General features: G+C 42.3%; 1 protein-coding gene across 2 annotated transcripts in view; it reads left to right on the forward strand.

Moving 5' to 3' along the window:
* The first annotated feature begins 1901 nt into the window (after positions 1-1901).
* Positions 1902-16593, forward strand: part of IREB2 (iron responsive element binding protein 2) — a 46353-nt gene continuing 31661 nt past the window's right edge. Inside the window, exons 1-6 of one of the 2 annotated variants that reach the window (XM_053272330.1) lie at positions 1902-2103; positions 5042-5131; positions 11794-11959; positions 13314-13451; positions 14326-14541; positions 16349-16418. In XM_053272330.1, the coding sequence (XP_053128305.1) occupies positions 2085-2103; positions 5042-5131; positions 11794-11959; positions 13314-13451; positions 14326-14541; positions 16349-16418 (699 nt within the window). In that variant the 5' untranslated portion in view covers positions 1902-2084. Of the gene's footprint in view, positions 2104-5041; positions 5132-11793; positions 11960-13313; positions 13452-14325; positions 14542-16348; positions 16419-16593 lie in introns of those variants that run through there. The other variant, XM_053272331.1, reaches the window with a different exon arrangement.

Raw genomic sequence — 16593 nt, forward strand, 5'->3', positions numbered from 1 at the left:
CATCTGCCATACTGAAGAAGGTCATTTCTTTGTATTGTATTTTTATTTGAATACCGATCATGATCATCACCTTTATTTTGTTGTTAGTGAAAATAACTGGTTTGATCTGGACCGCTTCCCATTAGCTGAAAATAAGGGACAAATGGAGTCCTGTAAGGGACAGACAATTTGGGGCTGGAATATGGGATATCCCTGCTAATAAGGGATTGTTGGTAACCCTGAACTACATGTGAACACTGTTAAGACATTCCCCTTAGGAGATGGAGTTTTCTCTGGGAAGAGCATTTGCATGCTTGCATCCTTCCAAGTTCCCTCCCTGACATCTCCAAGATTGGGCTGAGACTCCTGCCTGTAACCTTGAAGTTGCTGCCAGTTGGATAGACAATACTGAGCTAGATGGACCAATGGTCTGACTCAGTAAAAGGCAGCTTCCTATGTTCCTAAGTGGCCTTTGTCACTTATGGTGGCAGTGAATGTGAATTCCACAAGAAAAGCCGAACAAAAGGCTGGTCTCCTGCCTGCAATGAGCATGCTAAGATCAAGGATGAAGAGCTCAGAGGCAGGAAGAGAGTCATGCGTAACAAGAAACAATTTGGGAACAAATGCTGCTGCATTCACTGAAGCTTCTTTAAGAGTGCAATAGGATCCGGATCCTGCCCAAGGCGTATCTAGCCCAGCATCCCATTTCCCACAGTGGCCCTGGATAGGGTTGCCAACTGTCCCTCATCCCTGGTTTCAGGAATGAAATGTCGGTCTCTATAGGGACAGCATTTGTCCATTTATTCAATAGCATATAATTCAATTACATATACATCAATGATACTCAGGCTCTCTGCATACACCTCCCAGCGCCCCCCCCCCACAGCCAGCCCCCACAAACCTGTGTCCCTCATTCTGGCAACGAAATGTTGGCAAACCTAGTGGCCTACCAGATGTCTCTAGGAAACCCACAAGCAGGAGATACTGGTTTGCCCTCGCCCCTCTTGTTGCTTCCTCCAACTGGTATTCAGAGGCATCCTGACTCTGAGCCTGGGCTTTACAAAGATCAGGACATTTCATACCCAACCCCATAGGCAGTACAGGCCAGGGTGGGGGGTAGAGGCGGAGATCCTGTACCCACTTATCTGGAAGCAAACCCCTTCAATTCAATGGGACTGCCGGGGGGGAGGGTAAGAGCCCCCTCTTGCCCTCCCGAATGCCCCTGGCCCCCAAATCAACGTGCAATATGAACTCTTACATCATCTTATAAGAACATATTAATATGAGAACCATATTTCGTATGTCCGTATTATCTCCTTTTCCTTTTGTAACATTTGTTTTCTGTACATTTTCATACCGCTGCAAAGATGCATAACTTTTATAATTAATAATGATAATTAAAATAATAATTATGCAATTACTGCCACATAGATGCTTAACTTTTATAATTAATAATTATAATTAAAACAATAATTTAAAATTATGCAATTAAAAATTGCATAATGATAAAAATATGAGATGAAAAAGTATAGATATTAGCACCTTGCCTAAATTTTGCATAATTAAAAAAAAACAGTTAAAAGCAAACAATAAAATAACCTTTAAACTAAAAGGCCTAAGGTGTGTCTTCGATGTCGTCGTTTTTAGATGAACTTTATTAAAGACATCCCCTTTTTTCCAATTCCCCCTCCCCCGCGCCCCAAAAAAAGCAAGAGAAAATATCTCCTGGCATGACAAATAAGGCTCCGCAAGGTCTCGCGAGACCCTGAGCCCGCTGCCTACACCGCTATTCGCCCGGGTGCTCCTTCTCCCCCGCCCCTTCATCCGTCGCCGGCAAATCTTGCGAGATTTAGAGCCGCTTTCTTTTCTTGCTGCCGCGGAAGCTCTCGCGAGAGCCTGAGGCGAGGCGCGGGGGGCGCCCGAAGCTAGGAGAGAGACTCGGCCGTGGGCTCGTGCGCGGCGGCCGCTCCCTCGTGCTCTCGCGGTGCTTCGCGGGCGGGCTCCACCCCCCTCCCCCGCCGTTCCCTCACCCCCACCCTCGCTCCGCCTCGCCTCATCTTTCCCTCAGCGCCGCTTCGCCTGTGGGAAGAATATGGTCGCCAGCGATGGAGCCGGCCAGGCCAGGTCAGTGCGACCCCCACCACGGGGAGGAGAGGGAAGCGTCGCGGATCCCCCCTTCGGCGTACCCCCGTCTCCCGCTGCCCCCCCCCCGCTCGGCTCCCATCTCTCCGGTCTCTGCCCCTCCCGCGCTGTAACTGTTCCGTCTCCATTGTGCCAGGCACGTCCCTGCTTCCTCCTTCTCCTCCCCCTCCCCTTCTAGGGAGCCCCCACCCCCGTCCTGCCATTGTCCAGGGGAAGAGGGGAGGCGCAGGCCTGGTTTCCCTTTCCCGTCTGTCCCCCTTCGGGCTGCCCGCTGCAGGTTCGGAGGCTCCTCCCTGCCAACCAGCCAGCCAGCAGCCCTGCCTGCAGAAAGCTAGCATGTCAAGGGGGGGTTGCTGGTTTTCTACATTCAGGGTTTCCCTCCTCTGAAGGAGCTGTTGTCGGGCTCCCCAGCACCACCCCCCACCATTGTCGAGGAGAGAAGGAGAGAGAGATACAGGCCTTTTTTCACTTTCCCTGTGGCCGGGCTGTACTGTTTGAAAGGAGGGTCCTCCGTGCAATCCGTCCAGCCCTGCATGCAGAAAGCTAGGCATAGCCTTTTTGACATGCTGGTTTTCTACTTTCAGGGGTTTCCTCTGCTTAGGGAACTGTCAGACTTGTTGCTGCCGCCATTGTCTAGGATGGGGATTCTCAATGTTGGGTCCCCAGATGTTGTTAGATTTCAACTCCCATAATCCCCAACCAAAGGCTGCCTGGGGTTATGGGAGTTGAAGACCAAAAACATCTGGGGACCCAACATTGAGAACCCCTGGTCTAGGAGATACAGGCCTCCCCCCACCCAGGAAATAGAGGCCTTTTCCCTCTTTCCTGTGGCAGGGCTGTGCCACTTGATAGGAGGGTCCAACCCTGCATGTAGAAAGCTTGTATGTCAAGGGGAAAATGTTGTTACAGGTTGGTTGTCGTTCAGCACCCTACCCATGAGAGCTAGAATTTGGCATGTATTTTGTAGCATTTCTGTATCTAGATTTTTGCTTTGCTGTGTGTTGTTCTTGAAAAACAAAAAAAACCAAGTAGCTATTTGTCTCCCCTACCCTTAGGCAGTATTACGACTAAGTTAGTCATGACTAAGTCCCATTGAAATTAATTAGTCATGGCTAGCTTAATGAGACAAGCTAGCCATGACTAATTAATTTAAATGGGACTTAGTCACAACTAACTTAGTGCTGTGTAGTCATGACTAACTCATCTGAATCCTGCCAGTCTCATTCTGGATTTTTGCAAGCCTCTTCATCTTTTCCCATTCAGTAAGACCCTCAGGTCTCTGGTATTTTCACATATGCAAATAAGGGAGTGAAAAGGATACTTGGGGCTTGGTCTTTCCTGTTCCTTCTGTAGCACCTGTTCTAACAAAGGTGTTTGACTTATTTGCCAAGATGATTTGTGCACACTAAAATGAAATAGGTTATCATAGTAATTGGGGAGGCTAGTGGACAGATCTTCCCTCATCTCTGGGAAATCTCTGTTTAATGGCTAATGGAGTCTGTTTAGCTTATGTTATTAATGAAAAAAGTCTGATTCATTATTTCCTTCAAATGTTGTGTTGAATTGACAAGAGAGTTTTACTTCTCACCCTTTGTTTACAAAAATGGGTTTTGGTTCCAAAAGCCAAAATATGAATGACCAAACATGCACATGTGGAAATATTTATAGATTATAATCAGCCCTATATGGTTACTGTTAAGAAAAGTAATGTGGTAATAGTCCATTATGTGGTATGTAAACTCCACTTAAACCCACTTAAACTATAATCAAAGTACTTGGTTTATGTAATAAAAATTACTTAGTCACAGGCTCTGGCTCAAGCATTTTTTAATCCCCAGTAGTATAAAGTTTTTAGCATTTATTTTATAATAGCATTGGTTTTGGTTTTATAATAGTACAGTGGAAATAAAGCAGCATAGCCTCAATCTACCACAGGCCTGTGTGTGTTAAGTCCACCAAAATCAAAAGGCTTAAGTGTACTTAACCCTAGATTGTGGCCCATGTGCGTAATGTGTTCGTCGTTCAGAGCAGGGAAAATCCCCTCAGAAAATTCATGTAGACTTTTTTTATTCCTCCAGATGTTACTGCTTTCCAATGTAGCTGTTGTGTAATTAGAAAGAAGGGCTGATGAAGCATTGGAAGAGAGTGCATCAGTGTAATCTGTTACACAATAACTAAAGACCTTAAATTGTGCAAAGCCTTTTTAGGTTGTACTTCGTTATTTCATATGTCTCCTAGAATTCTAGTACAGTACTATTATCTGTTGGTTGTTACCAACAGATAATAGAATAATATAGTGACCAGATAATGAAGAATAATCTCTGATGTTTAAACGTGCAGGCCTAAGCACTTACATGGACATAAGCCTCAATGAAATTAATTGGCATACTAGTAGACTGTGTTTAATAACAATGGGATGTGTGCACTATAAATACTAAATGCCTTAAAACACTTCGCATATAGTATTTCCATAATCAGAGGATTGGAGTGCCAGATAACTTGTACTGTACCTGTTTCCTCATTTAGATTTACCCATATACTTCCTACACTATTTTGCTATAAGCTTCCTATGTATTTCTCCTGTACACATTTCTATGTATTTCTTCTAGGGGTTTTACATCACTTACTAGTGCTATGTCCCTCAGGATTTCCTGATGGACAGACAAGAGATGTTATTGCTGAAAGAATTACAACCCATATTCCATCTATATAGTTCATGTGCAGGGTGATAAAGTTATGCCTGAAGTACCTTCTCATCTCAAATCTTTTGAGAAACAATCAAATGGCCTCATAACTTAGCATATAATGCCAAAGATTAAGAAGCCCAGGACAATGGTTAAGTCTTTCCCCATTATTCTAAATCTTTAGTATTACTATTTATTTTATGAATGATTTAATATCTGGATGGCTTGTCTTTCAGATTGCCCATTTCAGCATATAATTGAACAACTGAATGACAGTACAGAAAAGAAGTTCTACAATGTTGCTAAACTAGGAGGCACCAAATATGGTAATTATTCTCTAATTGCTTCTTCTTGATATAACTTGGTAAACCATGGTTCCTTGTTGTGTTATGCCACAATATTAAACATTTTCTTCTTTACAGTAGTGTGAACTTGCAGTGTTCTGCAGAAATATTCATATGAATTGCTTAATTTAAGACGCTGATCTGTCCTGCGACATAATTGTTGCAAAGTGTTGTTACACACTGTTCTATGGTAACTGCTTCATATTTTTGACATTTAACTACTGTATTCATACATTTTAAGGCTATAATCCTGTAACACGTTGGTGTGCCTAAGCCAACTTATTTCAATGGGTTTAGTATGCCTGATTCTGTATAGTATCGGACTGTATGCTGCACTTCCATGACAGGGAACAGGATTTGGTCTTGTGAGTGCTCAGCGATTAGGATTCAAGGAAGCAGCTTATAATGATAAAGAAATGGCTTCTTATCTCCAGGAATTTGAGTTTTCGTACAAGGCGAATCTATATTAATGAATAGTGACAGGACCAAATTCTGTTGCCTATCATGCAAGGCATAACACCATGTAGATTTTGGCATATCTAAGCCCATTGCAATTGGCTGGTTGAAGGCATCATAGGATATTGGACTATTAGAGCTGGTAGTCTTTTAGTGTAGCCCCCTGCTCAATGCAGGAAACTGCTGCAGCATCCCTGACAGACAGCTGTCCATCCTCTGTTTGAAAGAGCAAGTTACTTCCTTTGGGGAGCTATAAACCCATACAAGGTTGATTCCTGTACAGTCCCTATGCATTTTAGTGTGTTTTTAAAATGAAAAATGGCATCTGAGTGGCCACCACTGTTGCAATAATTTTCTGCATCATCTAGAGCTTTTTAGCTGAATTGGTTACCTTGTTGCTGATTGCTAAAATTAGAGCTAGAGAATAAGGTTCAGTTTCTATTGCAATTAACTGCTGTTGAGGCAGGTTTTATTGAAGAAAGCTGCTTCACCTGAACTGCTACAGTAATCTGTGTGACCTTCCTCGGCTACCTCAAATGCTTGAAAAAGCTGTTTCAAAATTCAGTATTTGTGGAAATAATGTTAACCAATGTGCATAACTGGGTCTCCAGTCTCTCCCTACCTTAATTTAGTAGCAGCAATACTGTTGCTTTCTTTCTGGTCAAAGTCTGTATTTTTCTAGAGATCTAAAGTCCATTTTAGATTTTCAGGGGAATCCATTCTATGTATGTTTACTCAGAAATAGGTCTTGCTGTGTTCAGTGCAATTTACTGCTGAGTAATTGTGCATTGCACCCTTTGTTTATCAGTTTGTTCAGCCTAGCTGTAACTGGCCTTCAATCATTATCTTGTAAAACAGGAACCCAAACTGTTCTTGCTCTGTGTAGCTTTTGAAAAGCAGATTTATGAACCTATGCATTTGTCATATACTGAGACCATTAGTCTATCTAGCCCAATACTGACTACCAGAAGAATTGTGCTACAGCAGGTCCAGTTCTGGATCAACTAGCCAGGCTCTTGAGATCAGGGCGAGGATCCAGGCATAAGCAAACTCCTTTCAAGCCCATCTCAGGCCTTGAGATCAGAACACCAGATTTTGGTTCAAGGATCAAGAAGAGAGAGTTCTAGAGGAGGGCTTTGTCCCAAATACTATTTTTTCCCCCAAGAATCAACAACAGAGAAGAACTCTATGGAAGTTTCACAAGAGACCGAACAATAAGAGCATGACTGAAAGCAGGTGAAAGATTAAAGACGCAGCAACCCAGCACTCTTGAGGTTTCTAAGCAACTGATCAAAAGCCTGCTGCCACCTTCCAGAAGGTTCTCTGTTTTTATGACCATAGCCAGTAGCCAATTAGGCTACAGCCTGGCTTGCCCACCAGGAACAAAGGAGCAGTCCTCTGGAGTATTGAAACCTGACAGCTGCTGAAGCTCAGGGCACATGAGAGCCTTGATTACTAAACTCGGAAGCTTGCCCAGAGCAATAAAAATCTAGGTCAAAAGCAAGTTTCTGTTGACAGTTGTACAGTGGAATACTTGGGATTATCTAGGAAGTCAGTGGAGCTATTCCGTGAAAGGGTTGTGTGTTAGGGAGAAATACAATAAGTGCTAAAAGTAAAGGGGGGGAATCAAGGTACCTTCAGGGGTAGGAGATGAGGCCAGTGTTCTCTCTGATTTTTTTCATCTGTGTGCGGAATGGATTTTATTCTGGGCAGCAGTATCAAGGAGTGTGTGTGCACCTGCATTCAGAGTGAGGCCTTCTTGATTACAACTGAGCGGGATCTAAAATTAACTGAACAGACATAAAAAAATGTGTGAGTGTGTACATGCCTTAAAGGGAACACTGGTCATCTCTAAAAAGCATTCACCATCTTGATGGGCATGTGGAATTATATTCATCAGCCTTGATATTAATTGTTAGAAATGTAATTATACTTAACTGTTATCTCTGATATCTCAAAATCCAATGGGAGGAGAGCACGTCTTGTGGTAGCAAGCATGAATTGTCCTCTTTGCTAAGCAGGGTCTACCCTGGTTTGCATTTGTATGGGAGACTACATGTGTGCACTGTGAGATATTCCCCTTAAGGGATGGGGCGGCTTTGGGGAGAGCACCTGCAGGCTTGCATGCAGAAGGTTCCAAGTTCCCTCCTTGGCATCTTCAAGATCTGGCTGAGAGAGACTCCTGTCTGTAACCTTGGAGAAGCTACTCCCAGTCTTGGTAAGTAAAACTGATCTAGATGGACTAATGATCTCACTTGGAATAAGGCAGCTTCTTATGTTCCTAAAACTATTTTTTAGATTCCTTTTTATTCTGATGAATTCTAGGGGTATATAAATAATATTGCAAGTGAGGTCAGAGAGATAGATGTCAGGTTGAAAGCCTTCAAGGTAATTGTAAAACTCTTACAGTTAAAGTTCTGCACAAGAATCCTTGTTCCTACTTAAAAGGAGGAAATTGCAAGAGGGTAGAGAGAAATTCTGTGTTGCTGTTTGCTAAATTGAATTTAAAACGCATTTGCTGATTCATAAGTAGTTTTTATACTCAGAACTTTATATGAATTTGCTAACAAGGGAGGTATTACGTTGTGTCTGCTATATAAGCACAACTAATTATAGGCAAGCTGGTAAACCCTGCAGCAACAGTTTCTGGCCTCCCGAGCTGTGTGGACCTGTCAAACTTGCTAGTCTGCTCTAGTCTCTCCATTTTGCTGTTCTTTTATTGCCATTTATCATTCTGAATTATAGTTAAACAGAATAAGTATTGGTACCTTCTGAGGTGATGGTTGAAAACTCCTGAGCATGTCACAACCTTATTTTTAAAAGCCTTGGCATCTCCAATTTGCCTTACAGAAATGCCTGGTTTTCTCCGTATTGATCATGGCATATCAGAAAGGCTTAAACGAATAAACAAAAACATATACTTTTAGAAAGAATGTTCTAATGTTGTGTTAAAGTGTTGTTTGTCTTTTCAAAACAGTCAAAGTAAGGGCGAAACTAGATGAAACCAAGGCAGCCACTTTGGTTTTCAGAATATACCCAACACTCTTCTGTGTCTGCATGTTGTGGGGAGAATTAAGGATGTGCAAACTGTTTTTCAGGGAAATGTCTCTGCCATTACTGATCCCTAAATGACTTTTAAAAAGCTTCTGAGGATGCCCAAGATTACCCAGAAGCCAAAATTCCCCTACAACTTGAAAGCCACTGGTGAAGCAGAATGTATAATTCTACCTGAAGGCTAAACTTAGATGAGGCAAAAGCAACCATATAAATGCACATATCTGCCCTCTTCAGGGTACAGTGTGGATGGGGAATCTGTTGTTTTTTTAAATGCAAGAATGAACATGTGGGCAGTGGAATGAAACCCTGCCCCTGTCTAACTTCACCATTGGGTGAAGTACTCTTCTCCGAGTCCGGTTCTGATACTGGAAGTGAGCCAAACTGGGAGAAAATAGGTTGTTGTAAGAACAGTTGTGTATATCTTGTCTGCTTTGCCTAACATGTTCATCTTTGGAAAACAACATATCCAGTAATGTGAGCTTCCTGGAAATCTTGAATAGGAGACTACTTTTAGAACAGTTTCCCGCACCCTAAATCAGTTGGGATCCGATTTGGCATGTTGGTTTGACTTACATTTAATAAACAAAACTAAACTTGTATACTTATTCTACATACTGAGTAAATCTCTTTCCAGTAGTCAAGATTTTTTGAACTGAAATATTGGGGTCAGGGGAGGTCAATAGAGATATTTTAATGTGGTTTAAATGTTGTGTTCAAAACTTTACTTAAATTATTTTTGTTAAATACTTGTGGGTTTTAAGACATAACAGTTTCGCAACATGCATCTGCTTTATCTGAAGCATTAAAAGGAAGAAATGAAGGCACTGATAATTGCTTAAGATAGTAATGTGAGCACACCTAAAGAGTGCCACACTAAAGATATATGTCTTTACAAAGCATGATTTATCTCCCTGTATTCTACCCAAGCATGCAAGCAATCTACAAATGGTGTTGGGGCGGGGGGGGCATCATTGCACCTACTGTGTCTATTCTGACCTCTGCACTTCCATTGGGAGGTGGTAGGAGGCTCTGTATCTCTATATAGCCCTTTGTTGCAGTCCTTTGAATGTGCTGAGGGTGGGAAATGAGGGTGAAAACCCATTACCGCTCAGTGTGGTGGTTGAACATGTGAACAGAATGCTAGAAGGCATGTCATCTGAGAAAAAAGAATAAATTACAGCTTTGAAACTCTCCAGTTCGACTGATATTCTGTCCACTAATAGTGTTACTAATGTTATGAAAGAGCACATGTTTAGAAATGGAAAATTTGTCTCTTGAAAAATATAGCCATGTAAAACCTTTCTAGAAAGTGTTCCATTCCACATCTCTGAAAATATCAGCAAAGCATAGAGTTGGAACAGCCTGGCTTACTTAGCACCACTTGTTAGACTTTGAGTATTTTCCTTAATTGAAGAAGATAAGTAATACTATCTAATATTTATTGAGCTGTCACCTGTGAGGATACTGAACTCTGGTTAGGTTAATCAGTCTCCAAAGCTAATAACATTGACAGAGAATTGTCAATGTACTCTAAAATCCCACCAGCTGTAGACACCTGAAAGAGGGAGAGGTTAATTTGCTCCCCACACTTGCGTTTACAAGATGTGTGCCAGGATTGTACATAATGTTAATTGTATGTAAAATAAAAGCACATCAGTTGTGACCATCTGGTTTATAATATGTTTCTTGTTGGCTTTTGGTATGAATGACTTTCCTGTCTTGATTTGTTCTCCTTATTAGAGGAGTTTTTCTAACCATTTCTTACGTTACCAAGAATATTTTTGAGGCTCAGGTGACAAAATATCACACTGTCTGTGGTTTTTTAAATGATGTGTGTTGGGGATGTGCATGAACTGGTTCGGCGGTCTAGTCACAGACCACCAAACCGGTTCGAAAGATCAGCGTTCAAGCTGGCTCGAAGGGGGGGGTGCTCCTTTAAGGTACGGGGAAGGTGTTCTTACTTCCCCCGCTACGCTCCCCCCTCTGGTGGTGCTTCAAAAACTGCTGGTGTGGGGCAGCTGTATACGCTCTTGCCGCCCTGGTAAGCATAATACCGGAAGTGTCTCTCACACATACGTGCATCACGCATGCACTTGGGGTCCCTTCCAGTATTATGTATGCACACTGGCCCCCCTCCCCGTCTCCCAGGTGTGCACGGAACCAGTTCCATACACACCCCTAAAGTGCATTGATCAGTCCTTGAGTATATTCTTGTCAGTTCTTGAAAACTCTATAGAGAGGAAGACTCGGGCTTGCCTTCAAACCATAGCATTTCTTCCTCCCGTACCAGAAAGCAAAACCAACATGCATAGGTTGATATTTGGTTGTATTTCTAAATTTGTGCTAAAAGTAACAGTCTCACTTTTCATATTGGGTTGGATTCTAAGAACCACGAGCAGAAGGGAAATGGCTGCTAATGCTGCTCCAATAACACTTGTATAGGTGTTAGTGCAATACTCTTCTGTGCCAGTTTCAAGGCTTTCAGGTATGGAAGAGCTTGCTCAGCCTCTTTCACAAACAGAACATCTTCAAATTAGTTTCACCTTCCTGATGCCAAGAACTAGCAGAAAGTTACATGGGAGGACAGCTGGTCTTGTGGTAGTAAGCATGAATTGTCCCCTTTGCTAAACAGAGTCTGCCATGGTTGCATTTGAATGGAAGACTCCATATGTGAGCACTTTAAGATATTCCCCTTAGGGGATGGTGCTGCTCTGGGAAGAGCACAGTTCCAAGTTCTCTCCCTGGCACCCCCCAAGACAAGGCTGAGAGAGACTTCTGCCTGTAACCTTGGAGAAGCTGCTTCCAGTCTGTGTAGACAGTACTGACCTAGATGGACCAGTGGTCTGACTCAGTATATGGCAGCTTCCTATGTCGCTATGTTTAAACTGCTCTTGCTTGAGGAAAGGATGCCTTCCACATGTAAAACACCATTTTTTGGATCCATCTCTTGCCTTTATAGAGTTTGCACATCCTAACCTAGGCCTCTCTTGCATGGTCAACTTGATCTTGCATCCGGGTGACTAGATAACTCTGAAATGACACCATTTCTTCATTTGGGAAATACAGGACAGTAACTGTGGAAAACCTAAAATTATTTCCTTGACCAATTGTGTTACTGTATATCTATGCAGATATTTTGCCTTATGCCATACGGGTCATGTTCGAAGCTGCTGTCCGTAACCATGATGACTTCCGAGTGAAAGAAGAAGATGCTATGAACATCTTAGACTGGAAAATAAAACAGAACCATGTTGAAGTGCCCTTCTGTCCTGCCAGAGTCGTCCTCCAAGATTTTACGTAAGTCACATTTTTTGCTCTTGTATATTTTACCTAGATATGATGAGTTCTTCCAGCAATGCAGACTTTATCTGAATGTTCAGGGTGGGGTGGTCTCAATATTTTAATTGCTGGGTTTGGCTATTCATGTAGGTTTATACTGGCAATGGTTAGTTGCACCCCATGAATGTCTAAGAAAAGTAATTGAAACAATGGAGTATCATTGTATTGTACTGCTTATCCTGCAATATGTATGACTAACGATTCTTCCATATACTGTCAGAAACTTTAAATATCTGTGCTTAGCACACTTTCACTCTTGTTCTAGTAAGAGCTTTGTGAGAAGAGTGTACATAGCTAGATTTCATGCATACTTCTAATCCCACTGAAGTTACCAGGACTGTATACAGGATGTATGTCTTCTGGAATATTTCATATGGATCCCTGAAACTTTGTCCTCTCCCCACCCCCCAGTCAAGCAGCATATATTATGTTTTCCTGTAATGTACTGTTTCGCCGCTGGGACCCATATCATGCTGGCTTCAGCCCACCATCTTTTACCAGTGCATGAGTGACGGTAATTGTCAAAGATATCTAAACCCTTGCTGCACATTGTTGTGCAGCATGCAGATTGCAGAGGGAAAGGCAGAAAGCTCTTTTATGTTGGGGCAGGGTAAACCAAGATGGTAGTGAAAGCTCCCTGCATGCTGGTGTGTGTGCGTGCATGGGGTGGGGAGGGAGAAGATACATCCCATGCCATTCCTGAGGGTTCCTTGATCCTAAACTCTGACTTGAGGGTGTGGCGGGTACAGGGAGGAAGGGTTGGGAAAGATTTTAGTTTTGTAACCAAGCATTGGAACCTTACTTCTGAATATTTTGAGAGCAGTAGGACTGGTTTAGACTGTCATCTAAGCATAGTTTGATAGCCTGGTCTGTAAGCCAGAGTTTAAACCATGGTTCCTGGGTCTGCAAAAGCTGTAGCTTAAACAAGCTAGGATTCCTAGCCATGTGAGCAGGGGAGGAGACAAGGGAGCAGGCAGGCTCATTAGTTTAGGGGCTGCAGTCACAATTCTAACGATGGTTAATTCATTGTCTGAATTATTGTGTCTGCCAGCATTATGTCAAGTGGCTTAGTTTTACAAGCTAACTTTTCAGTTCGCTTTGCTCCTTTAATATGCTCTGTGCTTCAGATGTGAATTCTGTGTAACACAGTATTTTATTGACTCTTCGACCTAGTTGTGCTCTTTAAGCCTTTGTATACCTAAATAGCACAGTGATCATAGCAGCATGGAGTTAACAGCAGGCATTAGCTTAAAAAAACCCAACCCTTCAAATATCAAGGAAAAATGTTTTGTATATGTTCTCTCTTTGTCAGTGGAATTCCTGCAATGGTGGATTTTGCTGCTATGAGGGAAGCAGTGAAAAAACTTGGAGGGGATCCGACAAAAGTGTATCCTGCCTGTCCAACAGACCTTACTGTGGACCATTCTTTGCAGATTGACTTCAGTAAATGGTATTTATTTATTAAGTTGATATTTGCTCTTTATGTTTATCTTATTCTTGGTATTGTTGACAGTAGAATGACATCCTAGAACTCTATGAAATTTTAGCCTGGGAAAGCAGGTGTGTCATTTAATTCAACATCTTGCACTGGGGCAGAAACAGTTGCACCCAATTGGTGGTGATAGTTATTAGTTATGTCTCCTGAAAGTCTGCCATACTATCAGGGATTAGTCACTAAACTTAGAAGCATCTTCCACTACTATTTAATTTTAATTTTAATTTATTTTTTTTAAAAAAAATTCAGTTTCTATACCACCCTTCCAAAATGGCTCAGGGTGGTTTTAGAGTTGCTACTGGGTACCTGTTGTCTTTGTTGTATCAAAATGCTCAGTTGGACCTATAAAGCTTTCAGTGGCTAGAGACCCATGTTCCTACGTTGGTTCATCTGGGCAGAGATGAGCATAGAGCACCTTCTAAGTGTACATTCCCGGTACCAATTCTGAACAATTGTAGGCATGATGGAGGTTCCCCAGGTGGAATTCTTTGTCTCTTGAGGTTCACCAAAGCCTGAGCATTTATCTCTTACATGAGAACAGCCCTGCTGGATCAGGCCCAAAGCCTTTTTAGTCAAGCATCCTTGTTTTCCACAGTAGCCCACCAGATGCCCCTGGGAAGCCCCCACACAGGCAAGAATTGATGGCATGCCCTCTCTCCTGCTGTTGCTCCCTTGCAACTGGTATTTAGAGGCATCCTGCCTCTAAGGCTGGAGATGCCCTATAGCCATCCAACTAGTAGCCATTAATAGACCTGTCCTCCATGAATTTGTGCAATTCAAAGGATTTTGACAAACTAAACATGTTTTTGCTCTCTCTCTTTAATGATAGTGCAATACAGAATACTCCAAATCCTGGAGGTGGTGAACTGCAAAGACCACCAGCAAAACTTTCTCCGCTTAAAGCACCTCGGAAACTATCGTGCAGAGGCCAGTCCAGCTGCAAAGGGCCATGTGATAGCGAATCGAGTCGTAACTCGGGACAGCTGTCAGTGCAGATTGAGAACACACCTCTACTGTGTCCTTTTCATCTTCAACCAGTGCCTGAGTACGTTTTAAAATGATTTCCTTTTTGCTTTAGGAGTTACTTTTGTTCCGCTGATGAGACTTTATGCCATTGCTTTGACTTGCTGCCATTGCCTCCCTTAGTAGTCATGAACTAAATATATTAGGATGCAAGTCCTTAAGTTTTAACATGAAGTTTAACAGGCACAATTTCAGATTGCACTAAAGGCCAGTCGACACACTGTGCCTGTTGGGTGATTGGGGCCTACAAACTTAATTTTGACTCATAATCAGCAGCTGCATGGCCTAAACCAGATCACAATTGTAGCATGAGGAAGGGGACTTTAACTCTTTGCCTCCCCACACGATCTCAAACTGGACCTCCCCTTCTCTGTGGCTGCTTTCTGCCGGAGGTAGAGAGGGATATTTCATGGGATACAAGATAGGCTTATTGGCTGGTTCAGAGATCTTGCTTGTCTAATGCAAATGGCAACTTAAAAGCCTTTTAGAAGGGTGGCACACGATTGTCATCAGCAGCCCTTGGGAGCAGCTAGAAGCAAGAAATGGGGATCAGGGTGGGTTCCACTGACTGAAGACTTCAGTAATACTATTGGAGAATAGGAGAGGGGGGAAGCAAGAATGAATCAAACCTGTTCACAAACGTCTCCTACTGATTGTATTCTGGCCGCAGTTTATCAGATTGTCTGCTGCTTTTCATTGTATTTTGGGATAGCTTATTTCATATTGGATTGCATACTAAACAACTTCCATGCAGAATCATGGGGAAACTTGAAAGCCAGATTGAAATGAAAGGAGAGAAATCTGCTCAGTGTATGTTTGTATACAAACAGGGTGGGATGCCAGCATTTTTGAAAAGCAGCTGACCAAAAAGCATAGCTGGCAGGTAAATCCAAGATCCGCTTTTCATATTACATCTCTCTTGCTCTCTGTACTGGCAAATGTATAAATGGATGTAACATAAAACATGGAATTTGGCAGCAATGATAGCAAAATCCTGCGTGGACTTGCATCCTAATTTCTTTAGTTTACCGCAAGACTTAATTAGTGATATGCATTAGTATTCTGAGAGAATCTCAAAATGAAATATCCGAGGACCATTGTTTAAAAGATGGGGTAGAAATGGGGGAGGGGGAAGAATGAAAATGAGGCTCCTGCAGTTTCTGACACTTGAATTGTTACCTTACTGGTTCTCTAATTGTCAGTGACAGAGCCAGATATGAAGAAAACCCACTTTCTTGTCATGTATAACATGAATCCGACACCTGGCTTCTTTCCCAACATCAGAGTTGCTTGAGGTTAGCTACCTCTAAAAATAACTGCAAGAAGAGACACCCATTTCCTCCATGATCCTAGAGGCAGGTTCTTTTCTAGGAGATTTTATTTGAGCTGCTTGTCTCAAGCAATCTGACAGTTGTTCCTTATAGCAGAGTTAACAAGAGGCTGCTGCTGCTGTTGCTTCTTCTTCTTTTTAAGAGGTCATAGTGGGGTTGCAGGAGGTACTTACCCTGAGATCCGATCCCAGCACAGCATCCCTCCAGTAGCTATTACTGGTGTCTATCTTAAGTTTCTTTTTTAGATTGTGAGCCCTTTGGGGACAGGGAGTGCTCACATGTGTGTGTGTGTGTGTGCACACACACACACACACTGTGTGTGTGTAAACTGCTTTAGGAACTTTTGTTGAAAAGTGGTACAGAAATATTCGTACTTACCAGTTCATTGGAGGGAAATCCTCTCCTGACTTAAACTAGTCTAGATTCTTTAACTTGGAGCAATAAGTGACATTTTAGCAAGGTAAATAATATTTAGAAGGGTCCTGTTCTTTTCCTTAGGCCTGAAACAGTGTTAAAAAACCAGGAGGTGGAATTTGGTAGAAATAGAGAGAGACTCCAGTTTTTCAAGGTATGTTGGTTTTATATAAAGGCAATACTGTGTTCTGTAGTGGAGATCCATATAGATTCATTATAAAATTGTGAATCCCCCATCTCTCTGAATAGAAGACAAAGTAGTACCAGGCAGCTGGGAACTGTGACAGATCTACAGGTGAAACTCAGAAAATTAGAATATCGTGCAAAAG

This window comes from Hemicordylus capensis, chromosome 10 (genome assembly GCF_027244095.1).
Source record: "Hemicordylus capensis ecotype Gifberg chromosome 10, rHemCap1.1.pri, whole genome shotgun sequence".
Lineage (NCBI taxonomy): Eukaryota > Metazoa > Chordata > Lepidosauria > Squamata > Cordylidae > Hemicordylus > Hemicordylus capensis.